The 16,960-nt window shown below is 39.2% G+C and overlaps 1 protein-coding gene across 1 annotated transcript in view; it reads right to left on the bottom strand.

Moving 5' to 3' along the window:
- Positions 1-16,960, bottom strand: part of moto (minamoto) — a 24,989-nt gene extending 8,029 nt beyond the window's left edge. Inside the window, exons 1-5 of the mRNA XM_061905350.1 lie at positions 16,811-16,960; positions 16,479-16,538; positions 16,127-16,251; positions 10,834-10,938; positions 5,847-7,194 (exon numbers count right to left, since the gene is read on the bottom strand). Coding sequence (XP_061761334.1) covers positions 5,847-7,194; positions 10,834-10,938; positions 16,127-16,251; positions 16,479-16,511 — 1,611 coding nt within the window. The 5' untranslated portion in view covers positions 16,512-16,538; positions 16,811-16,960. The remainder of the gene's footprint in view (positions 1-5,846; positions 7,195-10,833; positions 10,939-16,126; positions 16,252-16,478; positions 16,539-16,810) is intronic.

Raw genomic sequence — 16,960 nt, 5'->3', positions numbered from 1 at the left:
AAGCAATAAGGAGTGGGACTATCCAGGTCTAGCTGCAGTGTGCTCAAACAACCACCAGGTAGCATATGTGAGCAGATAACACTATCATCTCTATTTTTCAGACTTATCAGGTCGGGTAGTGCCTTCTTCACTCACGCTTAAAGTGAAAGATGAGGCAAGAATACAGTGTTACCTGGTGTACTTGCAAATCTGCAACACGTACAAGCGCGTTTAAGGGTTAAAATGAGTGCGGAGTACCAGTAATGCGTACATGTGTGCAAGTCTGAATATCCCACTTAATTACATCTTGTGTAGAGTAAAATTGTGTACTGTAGTGTTTTCCGTACTAAAATTATTTAAGATACTTTTCTGTACTTAGATACTTTTCTAAATAAAAGTCACCACAAAAATGTGCATTATTGGCTTTATTTTAACAAAAAACATAGGGTACATAAAACATAAGTTTCTTATTACAAGTGTGTCCTTAAATAAAATAGTGAACATACTAGACAACTTGTATTTTATTAGTAAGTAAACAAAGGCTCCTAATTTAGCTGCTGACTTATGCAATAGCATATTGTGTCATTTATCATTCTATTCTTTTGTCAAAATTGTTAAAGACAAGCGGTAGAAAATTAATTACTTAATCTACTTGTTCATTTACTGTTAATATCTGCTTACTTTCTCTTTTAACATGTTCTATCTACGCTTCTGTTAAAAAGCAATAATCACTCATTCTTCTGTTGTTTGGTTACTTGACATTAGTTTTGGATGATAGCACAAATTTGGGTATCAATCCGATTCCAAGTCGTTACGGGATCATACATTGGTCATATTCAAAGTCCTTGTGTGTCCAGTTATACGGATTTCCTGATTTCATAAACATAATATGAATTTTTTTTAAACGAAAGATGTTAAGCCAAAAAATATTGCCGAAATAATAGTGGTATCGACTAGATATGCTTGTGTACTTGGTATCATTACAGTGGATTGTAGGTGTAGATCCACCCATGGTGTTTGTTTACATTATAACATCGGTAAGTTTGTTTACATTACAACATCGGTAAGCTACGGTGTGTAGCAAACCATGTTTACCTATTCCTTGTCCTGCAGGGATAATACTTGTAAAAAAAAACTTGCTTTATTTGTTGCCCACCTCTTCCGGTGGCCGTTTCAGTGTTATAGCTTCACCTTTATCCCTAATTGCCAACCCTCCCGGATTTTCCGGGAGACTCCCGAAATTCAGCGCCTCTCCCGAAAACGCCCCCTCCAGCTCCATGCGGACTTAAGTGACGTCTTTAAAGAGCGTGTTTGCCCAATGACGTTATGACTGTAGAATGATCGAGGGCGAGTTCTTGGTTTCTTATGTGGGTTTATTGTTAGGCAGTTTCATTAACGTCCTCCCAGCGCAGTAAAACAACACACAACAGCAGCAGTCCGAATTCCTCTACCGTAAAGCAGTTCGTCTGCCAAACAGCAATGTGTTGTGACACTCTTAAACAGGACAATACTGCCATCTAGTGTACATGCATATGGTTAGAAAAAGGATGGAATATTCAACCCTCAACTCAATAATGAGTAGATGAGTGTTGTATGTGAAAATGTGTAAATAAATGAACACTAAAATTGATTTATTTTATATATATATATATATATATATATATATATATATATAATAAAATAAATATATATAGCTAAAATTCACTGAAAGTCAAGTATTTACTATATATATATATATATATATATATGTATATATATATATATATATATATATATGAAATACTTGACTTGGTGAATCTATGAATCTAGCAGTAAATATACTCTCTCTTAACCCCTCTTAACCACACCCCCAACCACGCCCCCGCCCCACCTCCCGAAATCGGAGGTCTCAAGGTTGGCAAGTATGCCTTTATCGTTAGTTTTTAAGTCAAAAAGGCGTTCGTTCTCCTTTTTCTGTCTACACACTGTGTCTGTTTGTAAGTACTCCCTGATTGTGAACTGTCGAACATGCTCGTCTGCTCGTAAACCAGCAATGACATGACGTGACAACGACCGGGGGTTTGGGGGACCGGTACGTTTTAGAGGCGGTATAGTACCGAATATGATTAATTAGTATCGCGGTACTATACTAGATTAGATTAGATTAGATAGTACTTTATTTATTCCGTCAGGAGAGTTCCTTCAGGAAAATTACAATTTTCAGCACAATCCCATTCAAGATCAAACAAACATTACAGGGAGACAGAACAGGATCGCTAATACTGGTATACCGTATTACTGAGATTCCTCCAGGAAACCCAGGTTAGTTTGATTAATTGATTGAAACTTTTATTAGTAGATTGCACAGTACAGTACATATTCCGTACAATTGACCACTAAATGGTAACACCTGAATAAGTTTTTCAACTTGTTTAAGTCGGGGTCCTCGTTAATCGATATGTAGTACCGAATATGATTCATTAGTATCGAGGTACTATACTAAAACCGGTATACCGTAATACTGAGATTCCTCCAGGAAACCCAGGTTTGATTAATTGATTGATTGAGATTCTTATTAGTAGATTGCACAGTACAGTACATATCCCGTACAATTGACCACTAAATGGTAACACCCGAATAAGTTTGTCAACTTGTTTAAGTCAGGGTCCACGTTAATCAATGTGTAGTACCGAATATGATTCATTAGTATCGAGGTACTATACTAATACCGGTATACCGTATTACTGAGATTCCTCCAGGAAACCCAGGTTAGTTTGATTAATTGATTGATCGAGATTCTTATTAGTAGATTGCACAATACAGTACATATTCCGTACAATTGACCACTAAATGGTAACAACTGAATCAGTTTTTCAACATGTTTAAGTCGGGGTCCACGTTAATCAATGTGTAGTACCGAATATGATTCATTAGTATGTATCGAGGTACTATACTAATACCGGTATACCGTAATACTGAGATTCCTCCAGGAAACCCAGGTTAGTTCGATTAATTGATTGAGATTCTTATTAGTAGATTGCACAGTACAGTACATATCCCGTACAATTGACCACTAAATGGTAACAACTGAATCAGTTTTTCAACTTGTTTAAGTCGGGGTCCACGTTAATCAATGTGTAGTACCGAATATGATTCATTAGTATCGAAGTACTATACTAATACCGGTATACCGTAATACTGAGATTCCTCCAGGAAACCCAGGTTAGTTTGATTAATTGATTGATCGAGATTCTTATTAGTAGATTGCACAGTACAGTACATATTCCGTACAATTGACCACTAAATGGTAACAACTGAATCAGTTTTTCAACATGTTTAAGTCGGGGTCCACGTTAATCAATGTGTAGTACCGAATATGATTCATTAGTATCGAGGTACTATACTAATACCGGTATATCGTAATACTGAGATTCCTCCAGGAAACCCAGGTTAGTTCGATTAATTGATTGAGATTCTTATTAGTAGATTGCACAGTACAGTACATATCCCGTACAATTGACCACTAAATGGTAACAACTGAATCAGTTTTTCAACTTGTTTAAGTCGGGGTCCACGTTAATCAATGTGTAGTACCGAATATGATTCATTAGTATCGAGGTACTATACTAATACCGGTATACCGTAATACTGAGATTCCTCCAGGAAACCCAGGTTAGTTCGATTAATTGATTGAGATTCTTATTAGTAGATTGCACAGTACAGTACATATCCCGTACAATTGACCACTAAATGGTAACAACTGAATCAGTTTTTCAACTTGTTTAAGTCGGGGTCCACGTTAATCAATGTGTAGTACCGAATATGATTCATTAGTATCGAGGTACTATACTAATACCGGTATACCGTAATACTGAGATTCCTCCAGGAAACCCAGGTTAGTTCGATTAATTGATTGAGATTCTTATTAGTAGATTGCACAGTACAGTACATATCCCGTACAATTGACCACTAAATGGTAACAACTGAATCAGTTTTTCAACTTGTTTAAGTCGGGGTCCACGTTAATCAATGTGTAGTACCGAATATGATTCATTAGTATCGAGGTACTATACTAATACCGGTATACCGTAATACTGAGATTCCTCCAGGAAACCCAGGTTAGTTTGATTAATTGATTGATCGAGATTCTTATTAGTAGATTGCACAGTACAGTACATATTCCGTACAATTGACCACTAAATGGTAACAACTGAATCAGTTTTTCAACATGTTTAAGTCGGGGTCCACGTTAATCAATGTGTAGTACCGAATATGATTCATTAGTATCGAGGTACTATACTAATACCGGTATACCGTAATACTGAGATTCCTCCAGGAAACCCAGGTTAGTTCGATTAATTGATTGAGATTCTTATTAGTAGATTGCACAGTACAGTACATATCCCGTACAATTGACCACTAAATGGTAACAACTGAATCAGTTTTTCAACTTGTTTAAGTCGGGGTCCACGTTAATCAATGTGTAGTACCGAATATGATTCATTAGTATCGAGGTACTATACTAATACCGGTATACCGTAATACTGAGATTCCTCCAGGAAACCCAGGTTAGTTCGATTAATTGATTGAGATTCTTATTAGTAGATTGCACAGTACAGTACATATCCCGTACAATTGACCACTAAATGGTAACAACTGAATCAGTTTTTCAACTTGTTTAAGTCGGGGTCCACGTTAATCAATGTGTAGTACCGAATATGATTCATTAGTATCGAGGTACTATACTAATACCGGTATACCGTAATACTGAGATTCCTCCAGGAAACCCAGGTTAGTTTGATTAATTGATTGATCGAGATTCTTATTAGTAGATTGCACAGTACAGTACATATTCCGTACAATTGACCACTAAATGGTAACAACTGAATCAGTTTTTCAACATGTTTAAGTCGGGGTCCACGTTAATCAATGTGTAGTACCGAATATGATTCATTAGTATCGAGGTACTATACTAATACCGGTATACCGTAATACTGAGATTCCTCCAGGAAACCCAGGTTAGTTCGATTAATTGATTGAGATTCTTATTAGTAGATTGCACAGTACAGTACATATCCCGTACAATTGACCACTAAATGGTAACAACTGAATCAGTTTTTCAACTTGTTTAAGTCGGGGTCCACGTTAATCAATGTGTAGTACCGAATATGATTCATTAGTATCGAGGTACTATACAAATACCGGTATACCGTATTACTGAGATTCCTCCAGGAAACCCAGGTTAATTTGATTAATTGATTGATCGATATTCTTATTAGTAGATTGCACAGTACAGTACATATTCCGTACAATTGACCACTAAATGGTAACACCTGAATAAGTTTGTCAACTTGTTTAAGTCGGGGTCCACGTTAATCAATGTGTAGTACCGAATCTGATTCAGTAGCATCGAGGTACTATACTAATACCGGTATACCGTATTACTGAGATTCCTCCAGGAAACCCAGGTTAGTTTGATTAATTGATTGATCGAGATTCTTATTAGTAGATTGCACAGTACAGTACATATTCCGTACAATTGACCACTAAATGGTAACAACTGAATACGTTTTTCAACGTGTTTAAGTCGGGGTCCACGTTAATCAATGTGAAGTACCGAATATGATTCATTAGTATCGAGGTACTATACTAATACCGCTGTACCGTATTACTGAGATTCCTCCAGGAAACCCAGGTTAGTTTGATTGATTGATCGAGATTCTTATTAGTAGATTGCACAGTACAGTACATATTCCGTACAATTGACCACTAAATGGTAACACCTGAATAAGTTTTTCAACGTGTTTAAGTCGGGGTCCACGTTAATCAATTCATGGTAATGTAATGTGGAACCCACAAGAACATAAACCCCATTTTAGCAGGCTTACCTTCTTCCACTCATTCTCCAAATTCTTCCACTCTTCATAACACTCATCCAGGTGGAGGTAAAGCTGCATCACGAGAAATCCTTCATTATTTTCCAATAAAGCTGCAAAACTGCCGTAACTGTCTCCGGTGTGCGCCTCGGAGTGACTGAGCGGAGTGTGCAATGTCGAGCCCAGAGGGCCGCGTCGATTCGGCGCAGTGTGCCTAGAGGTGTCTTTTGGCTGATACTTCATAGGCGACCAGGGCATCCTTCGAAGGTCACTGGCAGGATACTTGAGAGGCATGTGGTTTTGTCCAGTTGCTTTCTGCATGTTGGGCTGGAAGTCAACGTGTGGTCTCTTGTTGTTGTCCGTCACGCGAGCGTTGTTTAGAAGCTTTTGTCCAAACCAGCCAGATGTCCTCTTCTTGTCCTTAAGCGTCTGTGGCTTCGTCTTGTGCTGCACATGCCCCTGCTGGGTGCGGGGGCTATAAAAGCAGTGCGTGTTTTTATCTAGAACATTCTGGTGCCGGTTTGGGGGATTTAACGGCGCAAAGAGGGGTTTTGTTTGCGGAAAATATCCGGCGTTTTCATCGCCGAACCCTAACAATCCTTGAATGTCGATTGGTTTTCCCACCAAGTCATTTCTGCCCCTTGTCATGCTCCATAATTCTTCCTCCAGCTGTTTTTGGATGTGCGTTGGTTGCATGTTAAACATCGGCAAGGCCCCGCTGAGGATTTGGCATTGTTCAGCCATGCTTTCTTCGGGGTGTTCCGTCTTTATTTGCATGTTTGGAAAACCTTTGTAGTGTCCTCTGACGGGTTCTTCCGCCAAGAGAGATTGGAAACCGCTCACCAATTGATTGGAGGTTTCCTGGAGATACTGCTCCATATGAGAAAAGGCCATCGCATTCTGGCCTTCAGAGGAAAGATCAAATAAAGGCTTGCAATTCCCGTTTGGCTGCTGAAAGACGTCGCTGATTTGATGGAAGCGGTCAACCGCCCGATGATTTGCTTGATGCAAATCAGTCGATTGGTCGTACGCGCTCGGCGGCATCCGCGATCGGAAGTGGTTTCCTGTTTCGAGAACGGGAAGACCTGGCGGCAGCCTCCGAGGAGGGCTGAATAAGCTGTCTCTGTCTCCATCAACAACACTAACATGCCACTGCTGATTAGCAGAACTGCCGCCGGGCTGCTGAGGCAAGTGGCCGTTTGTGCCCGCCGACTCCACTTGTCCTTGAAGGAAAGCCTCGCTGGGAACAGGGCTAGGAAGAAATGTGGCATCGTCTTGTATATACTGCGATCGGAAATATGGTGGAAACTCCTCCGTCGAAGGCGTTGAACACCAGATAGTGCTTCCTATAGATGGGTTCCTGGAAGAAATACAAACTCTACACATTATGGTGTTACGGATGGATGATATAACCAAACATTTTTATCGGGATATACTGTATATTGCAGCCTCCTGCGAATGATTGATGGATTGAGACTTTTATTAGTAGATTGCACAGTACAGTACATATTCCGCACAATTAACCACGAAATGGTAACAACCGCATACGTTGTTCAAATTCTGTCGGGGTCCACGTTAATCAATTCATGGTACAAATTAGGGATGCACCGAAATGAAAATTTGTGGCCGAAGCCGAATAACAATTAAACGCTTGGCCGAAGGCCGAATACCGAGTACCGAATAATAAATGCAGTTTTTCATAATTTTTCTAATATTACATAAATAGCCTAGAATAAATATTTAGACATGTTTTACAAATAAAGTAATTTTTATTGAATATTGACATTTTTTTAATATTCCAGTAGCCTTTGCTTTTCAAAAAAAGCACAAAGTTTTTCATTTATATTAGGCCTTCAAACAAAACATGCATTCCAAAAAAAAATAAAGTGCATTAAAGTGGATAAACCCACAACAAATGAATTATTGTCCTTTTGGCAAAAGTCTGCTTAGCCACAGTAGATATGCTAATAATGTAAACAGAAGGCTCAAGTAAATCTCAATTAAGTGTGAGCTTGTAACCTCAAACACTTATACAGGTAGCCTACACAACAGGCTAATAATGTAAACAGAGGCCCCAGTAAATCTCAATAAGTGTGTGCTTGTAACCTCATACACTTATACAGGTACACAACATATCCCAACGTCACCGCGTCAAAAAATTGCGTCACACGCCACTATTCGGCCTTGTTTTTAACTCATTCCACCGAAGGCCGAATGTGGCTTTTTTTGCCATATTCGGCCGAATATATTCGTTTACCGATTAATCGGTGCATCCCTAGTACAAATATATACTATCAGCATAATTCAGTCATCACACAAGAGTATATACATTGCATTATTTACATTATTTACAATGCGGGGGATGAAATGTGAAGGGGGTTAGGTTTGGTTGATATCAGCACTTCAGTCATCAACAATTATATCATCTGAGAAATGGACATTTTAACAGTGTAGGTCTGACTTTGTAGGATATATACAGCGAGCAGTGAACACAGTGAGCTCAGAAAGCATAATAACAAGTATATACATTTGATTATTTACAATCCGGAGAGGTGGGATGTGGTGAGGGGAAGGGGTTAGTCTAGGGTTGTAGCTGCCTGGAGGTGTTCTTTTAGTGCGGTTTGAAGGAGGATAGAGATGCACTTTCTTTTACACCTGTTGGGAGTGCATTCCATATTGATGTGGCATAGAAGGAGAATGAGTTAAGACCTTAACGATATCCATCACAATTAGGGATGGGTACCTTTCACATGCTAACTCCCGGTACCTAGGAATGGATACTGGTACTCAACAGTACCAGTGTTTGATACCTTTTTGCGTGTTAGTAATATTTGTTTTTCATAGTAAAATCTCTTTTTCTTTTTGGAACGTTTAAAAATTATGGAAACTTCTACCCAGGTGATCTACCTCATATATAAATATATACTAAGGGCGTAACGGTACACAAAAATTTCGGTTTGGTACGTACCTCGGTTTAGAGGTCACTGTTCGGTTCATTTTCGTTACAGTAAGAAAACAACAAAATGGAAATTTTTGGGTTATTTATTTACCAAATTTGTAAACAATGGCATAACATACATATTCACACAGGGTCCATTACCAAGGTTAATGTGGTCAACATATATAAAATAAAAACTAAATAAGATAAGGCTCAGAATGGTTTCTTAACAAAACCTTTCTACATATAAAGTGATTTTTTTGATTGATTGATTGAGACTTTTATTAGTAGATTGCACAGTACAGTACATATTCCGTACAATTGACCACTAAATGGTAACACCCCAATAAGTTTTTCAACTTGTTTAAGTCGGGGTCCAAGTTCATCAACACCTCCCCCCAGCCTGGCTAACTTGGCAGTAAGAGAATATATGGGCTTATTGTTCTTCCACCATAGAGGTGGGTCAAAATCTAATTTTCAATGCAATACAACAACCCCCTACGACCTCGAACGGGACAAGCGGTAGTAAATGGATCGATGGTCTTAAATCTGCTGCTATAAAAACATTTTTTATTGCTTCAGCCCTACCTGACTCGCCGAGGAGAGGCTGCTTGAATGCGGTGGAGTTAGCATGTTTGACGTGTTGGCAGAAGCATACTCTACTGTTGCTGAACAATTTCGGCAAACCTCCGTCCTCCAATATTGTATCGCACCGCACAGCCAAAGAGTTCCCAAACGGGAGATGTTAACGAGGCAGGAGGGTCTTCCAGCTCTGGCTTTTGCAAGTTGTCATAGCTCGGTCACTGTTAGCCTGCCGTGTGTTATGCCTCGCTCTGCATTGTTTACACAACCTGCGGTGCGCTACCTAATAAGTCCGTGCGGCAAAATCGTTCGGTACACCTCCGAACCCAACCGAAACCCCCGTACCAAAACGGTTCAATACGAATACACGTACCGTTACACCCCTAGTATATACAGTTAGTATATCTTCATACTGTGCGTAGTGTAGAATGTTTAGCTATTCCTTGGCCTCCAGTGATAATGATACGTGTAAGAAACATAGTTGGAGCAAAGAATTGCTGACTTAGAGACTGTGGCAAAACGTTAGCCCCTATGTGGAAAAGTCAAGGCCTGCGGGCCAGATCCGACCCGTGAATAAATTATCTGTGGCCCCCGGGATGATATTTGATCAGTATTAGAACCGGCCCGCTGCTGTTTTGCACGCACCAATACTCCATCAGTAATGGCGCTATGAATTTTAAAAAAGGGGGTCCCTCATCGAGTCATAAAAATGAGGTCCCACAGTGAATCTTTGGGGTCCCACTTTTTTGTAACCGTTTTGAAAACAAATGATAAATGTATGCATTATCCTGTTATAGCCAACATTCTATATTTATTTTGAAAAAAAGTTGTCATAAACATTACTTAATTCCTTAAAAAAATAATACAAAAGAAAACACAATTTTATGCATATGTACATTTATTCAGTTAGAAACATTAATTCGCTTTCTTCTTTCCTTAATGGATCTAAACTTTACCGCTGCCGGTATGTTTTTCTATATCTTTATTCTAATATTATCAGAATGTGTTTGTTCTATTTTTGGCCAAACTAAGACAAAGAAAACAATCTGAAGCCGTCTTTATTTTTCAGTTGTAATGCCATGATATTAATAGTCCGGCCCGCGTGTGCACAGATTTTCCTCCATGCGGCCCCTCAGCTAAAATGAGTTTGACACCCCTGCGTTATCCACTAGCAAGGGCACTACATCGCATTGAGGATGCAGTGGTTTACTTGTCGCTTTCAAATTCGCAGAACACCGAATGTGTCATCAACATGCATTATCACGATGTAACGATACAATCAAAAGCTCTTATCGGCTAAATGCATATCATTTATATCGTTTATCACCTATATCGTACAACCCTATAACGTTTTTCATAAATAAATAGGAAATTACAACTTCACAAACACTTTAAACAATATCAAAAGTTAATATCAATCAATCAAGTTTTATTTATATAGGTCCAACGAGGTCAAACTGTACTGTAAAAATTACATACCCGCCATAGTGGAGACTGCCTTGGGTGTCACCTTCATCCAAAATATTGGACACTAATCCCTGTAGATCAGTTTCCTCTTCTGCTTCATTGCTGTTAGTGTTTTCTCTTGAGGAGAGAGAAAGATAATATCAGTTTATTATAATAAATACATTACAGTTCTAGTATATTTTTTTTATACCTGCTATTAGGGTAGTATCGTATACCACAGGGGTAGGGAACCAATGGCTCGGGAGCCAGATGTGGCTCTTTTGATGACTGCATCTGGCTCTCGGATAAATCTGAGCTGGCATTGCTTAACACGATAAATAATGAGTAATTCCACTTGTAATCACAGTGTTAAAAATAATGTTCAAAATATAAAACATTCTCATGCATTTTTAATCCATCCATCCGTTTCTACCGCGCCTGTTCAAGAAGTTGCGTTAATGGTAAGAAGTTATTTATTTATTATTGGTTAGTGTGGGGCTTGCCCTCCTGGGGATTCTTCAGACCACCAAGCACCAACATGAGAGTATGTTTCAGGGTTACAATATTGTTTTATTTTTCAATAAGTCCCTCAGTTGCTTTCCAGCAATTGTGTTATTCTCTTTCGTTTTCGCTCGCGCTCTGGCTCCAGCCCCAACCCCGTCTCTCCTCCTGGCTGCTGCTCATAAATAAACAAATAAATGGGTTGTACTTGTATAGCGCTTTTCTACCTTCAAGGTACTCAAAGCGCTTTGGCACTACTTCCACATTTACCCATTCACACACACATTCACACACTGATGGAGGGAGCTTTTAACAGAGTGACAGGTGATTAGATAACAAGGCCCAGGTGGGCCGTCTACACACCTGTCGCTGCAGGCCCACAGGCCACACCCCCTCCACAGTTAGCTTCAGAATAACAATGTTAAATACAAAGAATAAGAGACCTATTATACTCTAGAAATGTTGGTCTTAATAATAATGCACGTGTTTAGTTGTGTTCAGTGTTAAAAAAAATATTATATGGCTCTTACGGAAATACATTTTAAAATATTTGGCTTTTTGGCTCTCTCAGCCAAAAAGGTTCCCGACTCCTGGTATACCAGTACTAATAAAGTCCTGCGGCACTAATGAATGTAAAAAGGTACTATACTGCCTTTGAAAAATAACGGTACATGATGGCGCGCTGTGTTGACATTGCTGGTAACCTACTCAGTGGCCTAGTGTTTAGAGTGTCCGCCCTGAGATCGGTAGGTTGGGAGTTCAAACCCCGGCCGAGTCACACCAAAGATTATACTATAAAATGGGACCCATTGCCTCCCTGCTTGGCACTCAGCATCAAGGGTTGGAATTGGTCACTTCCCAGGGGGTGATCAAGGGGATGGGTCAAATGCAGAGGACAAATTTCACCACACCTAGTGTGTGTGTGTGACAATCATTGGTACTTTAACTTTAACAGGAGCCGAGGCGGATGTCGCAACTCAACACACACGCTAAAGCCATACTTGCCAACTCTGACGTTTTTCCCGGAGAGACTCCCGAATTTCAGTGCCCCTCCCGGGGCAACCATTCTCCCGAATTTCTCTCAATGTCCACAACAATATTGGGGGCGTGCCTTAAAGGCACCTTCTTTATCGTCCTCTCTCACCTGAAAAGGAGACTATTATATATGTCTCCGTTATCCATAGGTTCATCTATATATAACCCATAAAGTAGGCAGACATGGAGCTACTTCTCAGCGTGTGTTCATTCCAGTCGGCACGTTAATACACTGACACACAACATCCGGATTCCCATCATGCATTGCTTCAAAACGAGGGCAAGTAGTAATGTCCAAAAACATAATAGAGACTGAGCAGAAGAACGAAGAAGAGACATGGCACGACGAGTAAGAAGAAGAAGAAATACACTTGCAAGTTCCAAAATGATTGGAAAAAAAAATATTTCAGTTCATCCAGGACAGCTCGAAGGGGAAGGGGTATGCTGCCTGCAAATTTTGTGGATCAGATTTCTCCATTGAACACGGTGGCCGAACGGATATACTCATTCATGAACGGATTTTATATATATATATATATATATATATATATATATATATATATATATATATATATATATATATATATATATATATATCCATCCATTTTCTACCGCTTATTCACTTTCGGGGTCGCTGGCGCCTATCTCAGCTACAATCGGGCGGAAGGCAGGGTACACCCTGGACAAGTCGCCACCTCATCGCAGGGCCAACACAGATAGTCAGACAACATTCACACTCACATTCACACACTAGGGCCAATTTAGTGTTGCCAATCAACCTATCCCCAGGTGCATGTCTTTGGAAGTGGGAGGAAGCCGGAGTACCCGGAGGGAACCCACGCATTCACGGGGAGAACATGCAAACTCCACACAGAAAGATCCCAAGCCTGGATTTGAACCCAGGACTGCAGGAACTTCATATTGTGAGGCAGACGCACTAACCCCTCTGCCATCGTGAAGCCCTTAATATATATATATATATATATATATATATATATATATATATATATATATATATATAAATAAAAGGGCTGGGTAATATTGGCTTTTATTAATATCGCAATATTTTTATGCCATATTGCGATATACGATATATATTACGATATTTAAATGGACACTTGATGCATATAATCACAGCAGTATGATGATTCTATGTGTCTACATTAAAACATTCTTCTTCATACTGCATTCATATATGCTACTTTTAAACTTTCATGCAGAGAAGAAAATCACAACTAAGTCAATTGACCAAAACTGTATTTATTAAATACTTTTCATTCTCTCACAGGTGACTTTTTAAATGAAAGAACAAATTAATAGTGTTGCTACCTTTTTGTAGTAACACATCTGCTGCATACTTTGCATTGATTGATTGATACTTGTATTAGTAGATTGCACAGTACAGTACTTATTCCGTACAATTGACCACTAAATGGTAACACCCCAATAAGTTTTTCAACTTGTTTAAGTCGGGGTCCACGTTAATCAATTCATGGTACAAATATATACTATCAGCATAATTCAGTCATCACACAGGTTAATCATTATAGTATATACATTGAACAGCATATTGCTGTTGTCTGCTGAATATCTTCCCACTTGAAGCTAAACCACCACCAGATGATGGACCCCCTGCTCTTTATGATGGGCATTTATTGTTCTTCCTCCATTTGTGATAAGTTTCGCACCATCTCTCTCTCTCTGATCGGCGACAGCTATGACGCCACACTCGCGAGAGTATGTGACATATGTAAGAAGGTGGGCTTGTTTTCCGTATCTGTCAAAATGAGAGACGAGGAGTGAGAGAGAAACGCCTGTTGTGTAAAGCCTGCGGCTAAAAGCAACTCGACCTGCCTCAGCTAACGTTATGCATGCCAACTTTAGCTCTCGGCGAGAGCGTGTGACGCTACATACGCGACAGTATGTGACATATGTAAGAAGGCGGTCTTATTTTACGTCTCTGTGAGAAGGACAGACGAGAAGGAGTGAGACACGCCAGTAATGTAATGCATGCAGCTTACAGCAACGGTGTGAGAACATATAATCGAATATTACGACATAGTAATTTTCTATATCGCACAGAGACAAACCTGCGATATATCGCCCAGCCCTAATATATATATGTGTGTTTATATATATATATATATATATATATATATATATATATATATATATATATACACACACACACACACATATATATACACACACATATTTTATATATATATATATATATATATACACACATATATATATATACACACACATATTTTATATATATATATATATATATATACACACATATATATATATACACACACATATTTTATATATATATATATATATATATACACATACATATACATATATATATATATATATATATATATATATATACATATATATATATACATATATATATATATATATATATGTATATATATATATATATATATACATATATATATATACATATATATATATATATATATATATATATATATATATATATATATACATATATATATATATATATATATATATATATCTATATACATATATATATATATATATATATATATATATATATATATAAGAAATACTTGAAAATATATACGCTATCCCTCCCTCACCTCAGCCACCACCCCCATATCCCGAATTCGGAGATGGCTAAAGCACTTACAAGCAGAGACAGTACAGAGACAAAAGACGGAAAAATTGACATTTTATCTTAGAAACTAACAATAAAGAAGCTCTGGCTGACTGGTAGGCAACTCCAAGCACTCACAACTAGCTTGCAGCACATTTGTGTTGACACCGGCTGTGTTTGTGTTGGTAAAGGCGGCCGCAATACACCGCTTTCCACCAACATCTTTCTTCTCTGTAGTCTTCATTATTAATTGAACAAATTGCAAAAGATTCAAAAAGTGGTGAAGAAGGAGCTGAGCCGGAAGGCAAAGCTCTCAATTTACCGGTCGATCTACGTTCCCATCCTCACCTATGGTCATGACCGAAAGGATAAGATCACGGGTACAAGCGGTCGAAATGAGTTTCCTCCACCGGGTGGCGGGTCTCTCCCTTAGAGATATGGTGAGAAGCTCTGCCATCCGGGGGGACCTCAAAGTAAAGCCTCTGCTCCTCCACATCGACAGGAGCCAGATGAGGTGGTTCGGGCATCTGGTCAGGATGCCACCCGAACGCCTCCCTAGGGAGGTGTTTAGGGCACGTCCAACCGGTAGGAGGCCACGGGGAAGACCCAGGACACGTTGGGAAGACTATGTCTCCCGGCTGGCCTGGGAACGCCTCGGGATCCCCCGGGAAGAGCTAGACAAAGTGGCTGGGGAAAGGGAAGTCTGGGTTTCCCTGCTTAAGCTGTTGCCCCCGCGACCCGACCTCGGATAAGCGGAAGAAGATGGATGGATGGATGGATGCAAAAGATTCAGCAACACAGATGTCCGTAAATCTGTGTCGTCATGCGATTAAAGCAGACTACTTATAGTTTGGATCGGGCTGGAAGAACATCAACATAAGCGTCATCATTCCGCGACGTTTTCAACAGGAAACTTTGCGGGAAATTTAAAATTGCAATTTAGTAGACTAAACCAGCCGTATTGGCATGTGTTGCAATGTTAATATTTCATCATTGATATATAAACTATCAGACTGCGTGGTCGGTAGTAGTGGGTTTCAGTAGGCCTTTAAAATAAAACCGATTTGTGTAGTCCCCGTCATTTTGAAATGTGTCAAAATACATATCGGTGCCAAAATAATGGCTTTGTGGCATCCTTACTTGCGGTTAATGCAATCCTTGAGTTCATAGGGATGGCCGTGACCACTGGGAGACCAGAGCGTGAAAGGTGCCACCTCTTGTACATCATGTAGAGAAAAATTGGTAACGGCATCGTCCACATTTATCTGTAACAGGAAAAAAATGGCAACACTTAATGATGATGCTCCACCACTACTGACTATACCAGGGGTGTATAACTAAGGAAAAAAAGTTAGCATTATTCCATAACTAAGGGGGAAAAAAAGGTTGCATTTAAGATACAATTTAATAAATCACATGATGAATGAAAAGTTATATGACACAAGTGTTGGTTACATAAGTGTAGTGACTAAATTGAACCATATGAGCTTACCTGACTATGGAACTTGGAGGAGAAAGATGCCATTTTCGACGTCCTCCCTCGAACTTGACTCTTTTATAACAAGATCCATCGATCAGAACATATGATAACTTGTTACATAACAAATAAATACGCTCGCACGATCAACATGACAGATGTTTTTGTCTCTTTTTTTTTCGGATGTCATTGCTGAGAAAGCAACGGCGGCCATATTGGCTGACTTTTTTAATGGCTAGCATAACGAAGTTGGACAACATTTTTCGAATCATATCAGCACAGTTTGGGCGATTCTGAACAGATTGTTGATCTTAACGCGACTTAAAAGCAATCATTTGTGGACTTACCTGGACACTTAATGGTTACATCAACTTATTGAAATGCTGGGAATTGGACACTGGGAAAATCGCCGGAGCATGAAGCCCCGCCCTCTTTTTTCCTAATTTGGGTATCAGTGTCCTGTCCTCCTATTGGTTACATCTGCCGTCCAATTAAAG

The sequence above is a fragment of the Nerophis ophidion genome, linkage group LG07 (assembly GCF_033978795.1).
Source record: "Nerophis ophidion isolate RoL-2023_Sa linkage group LG07, RoL_Noph_v1.0, whole genome shotgun sequence".
Taxonomy (NCBI): domain Eukaryota; kingdom Metazoa; phylum Chordata; class Actinopteri; order Syngnathiformes; family Syngnathidae; genus Nerophis; species Nerophis ophidion.
The sequence above is the reverse complement of the archived record's forward strand: the minus strand, read 5'-3'. Positions and strand labels throughout refer to the sequence as shown.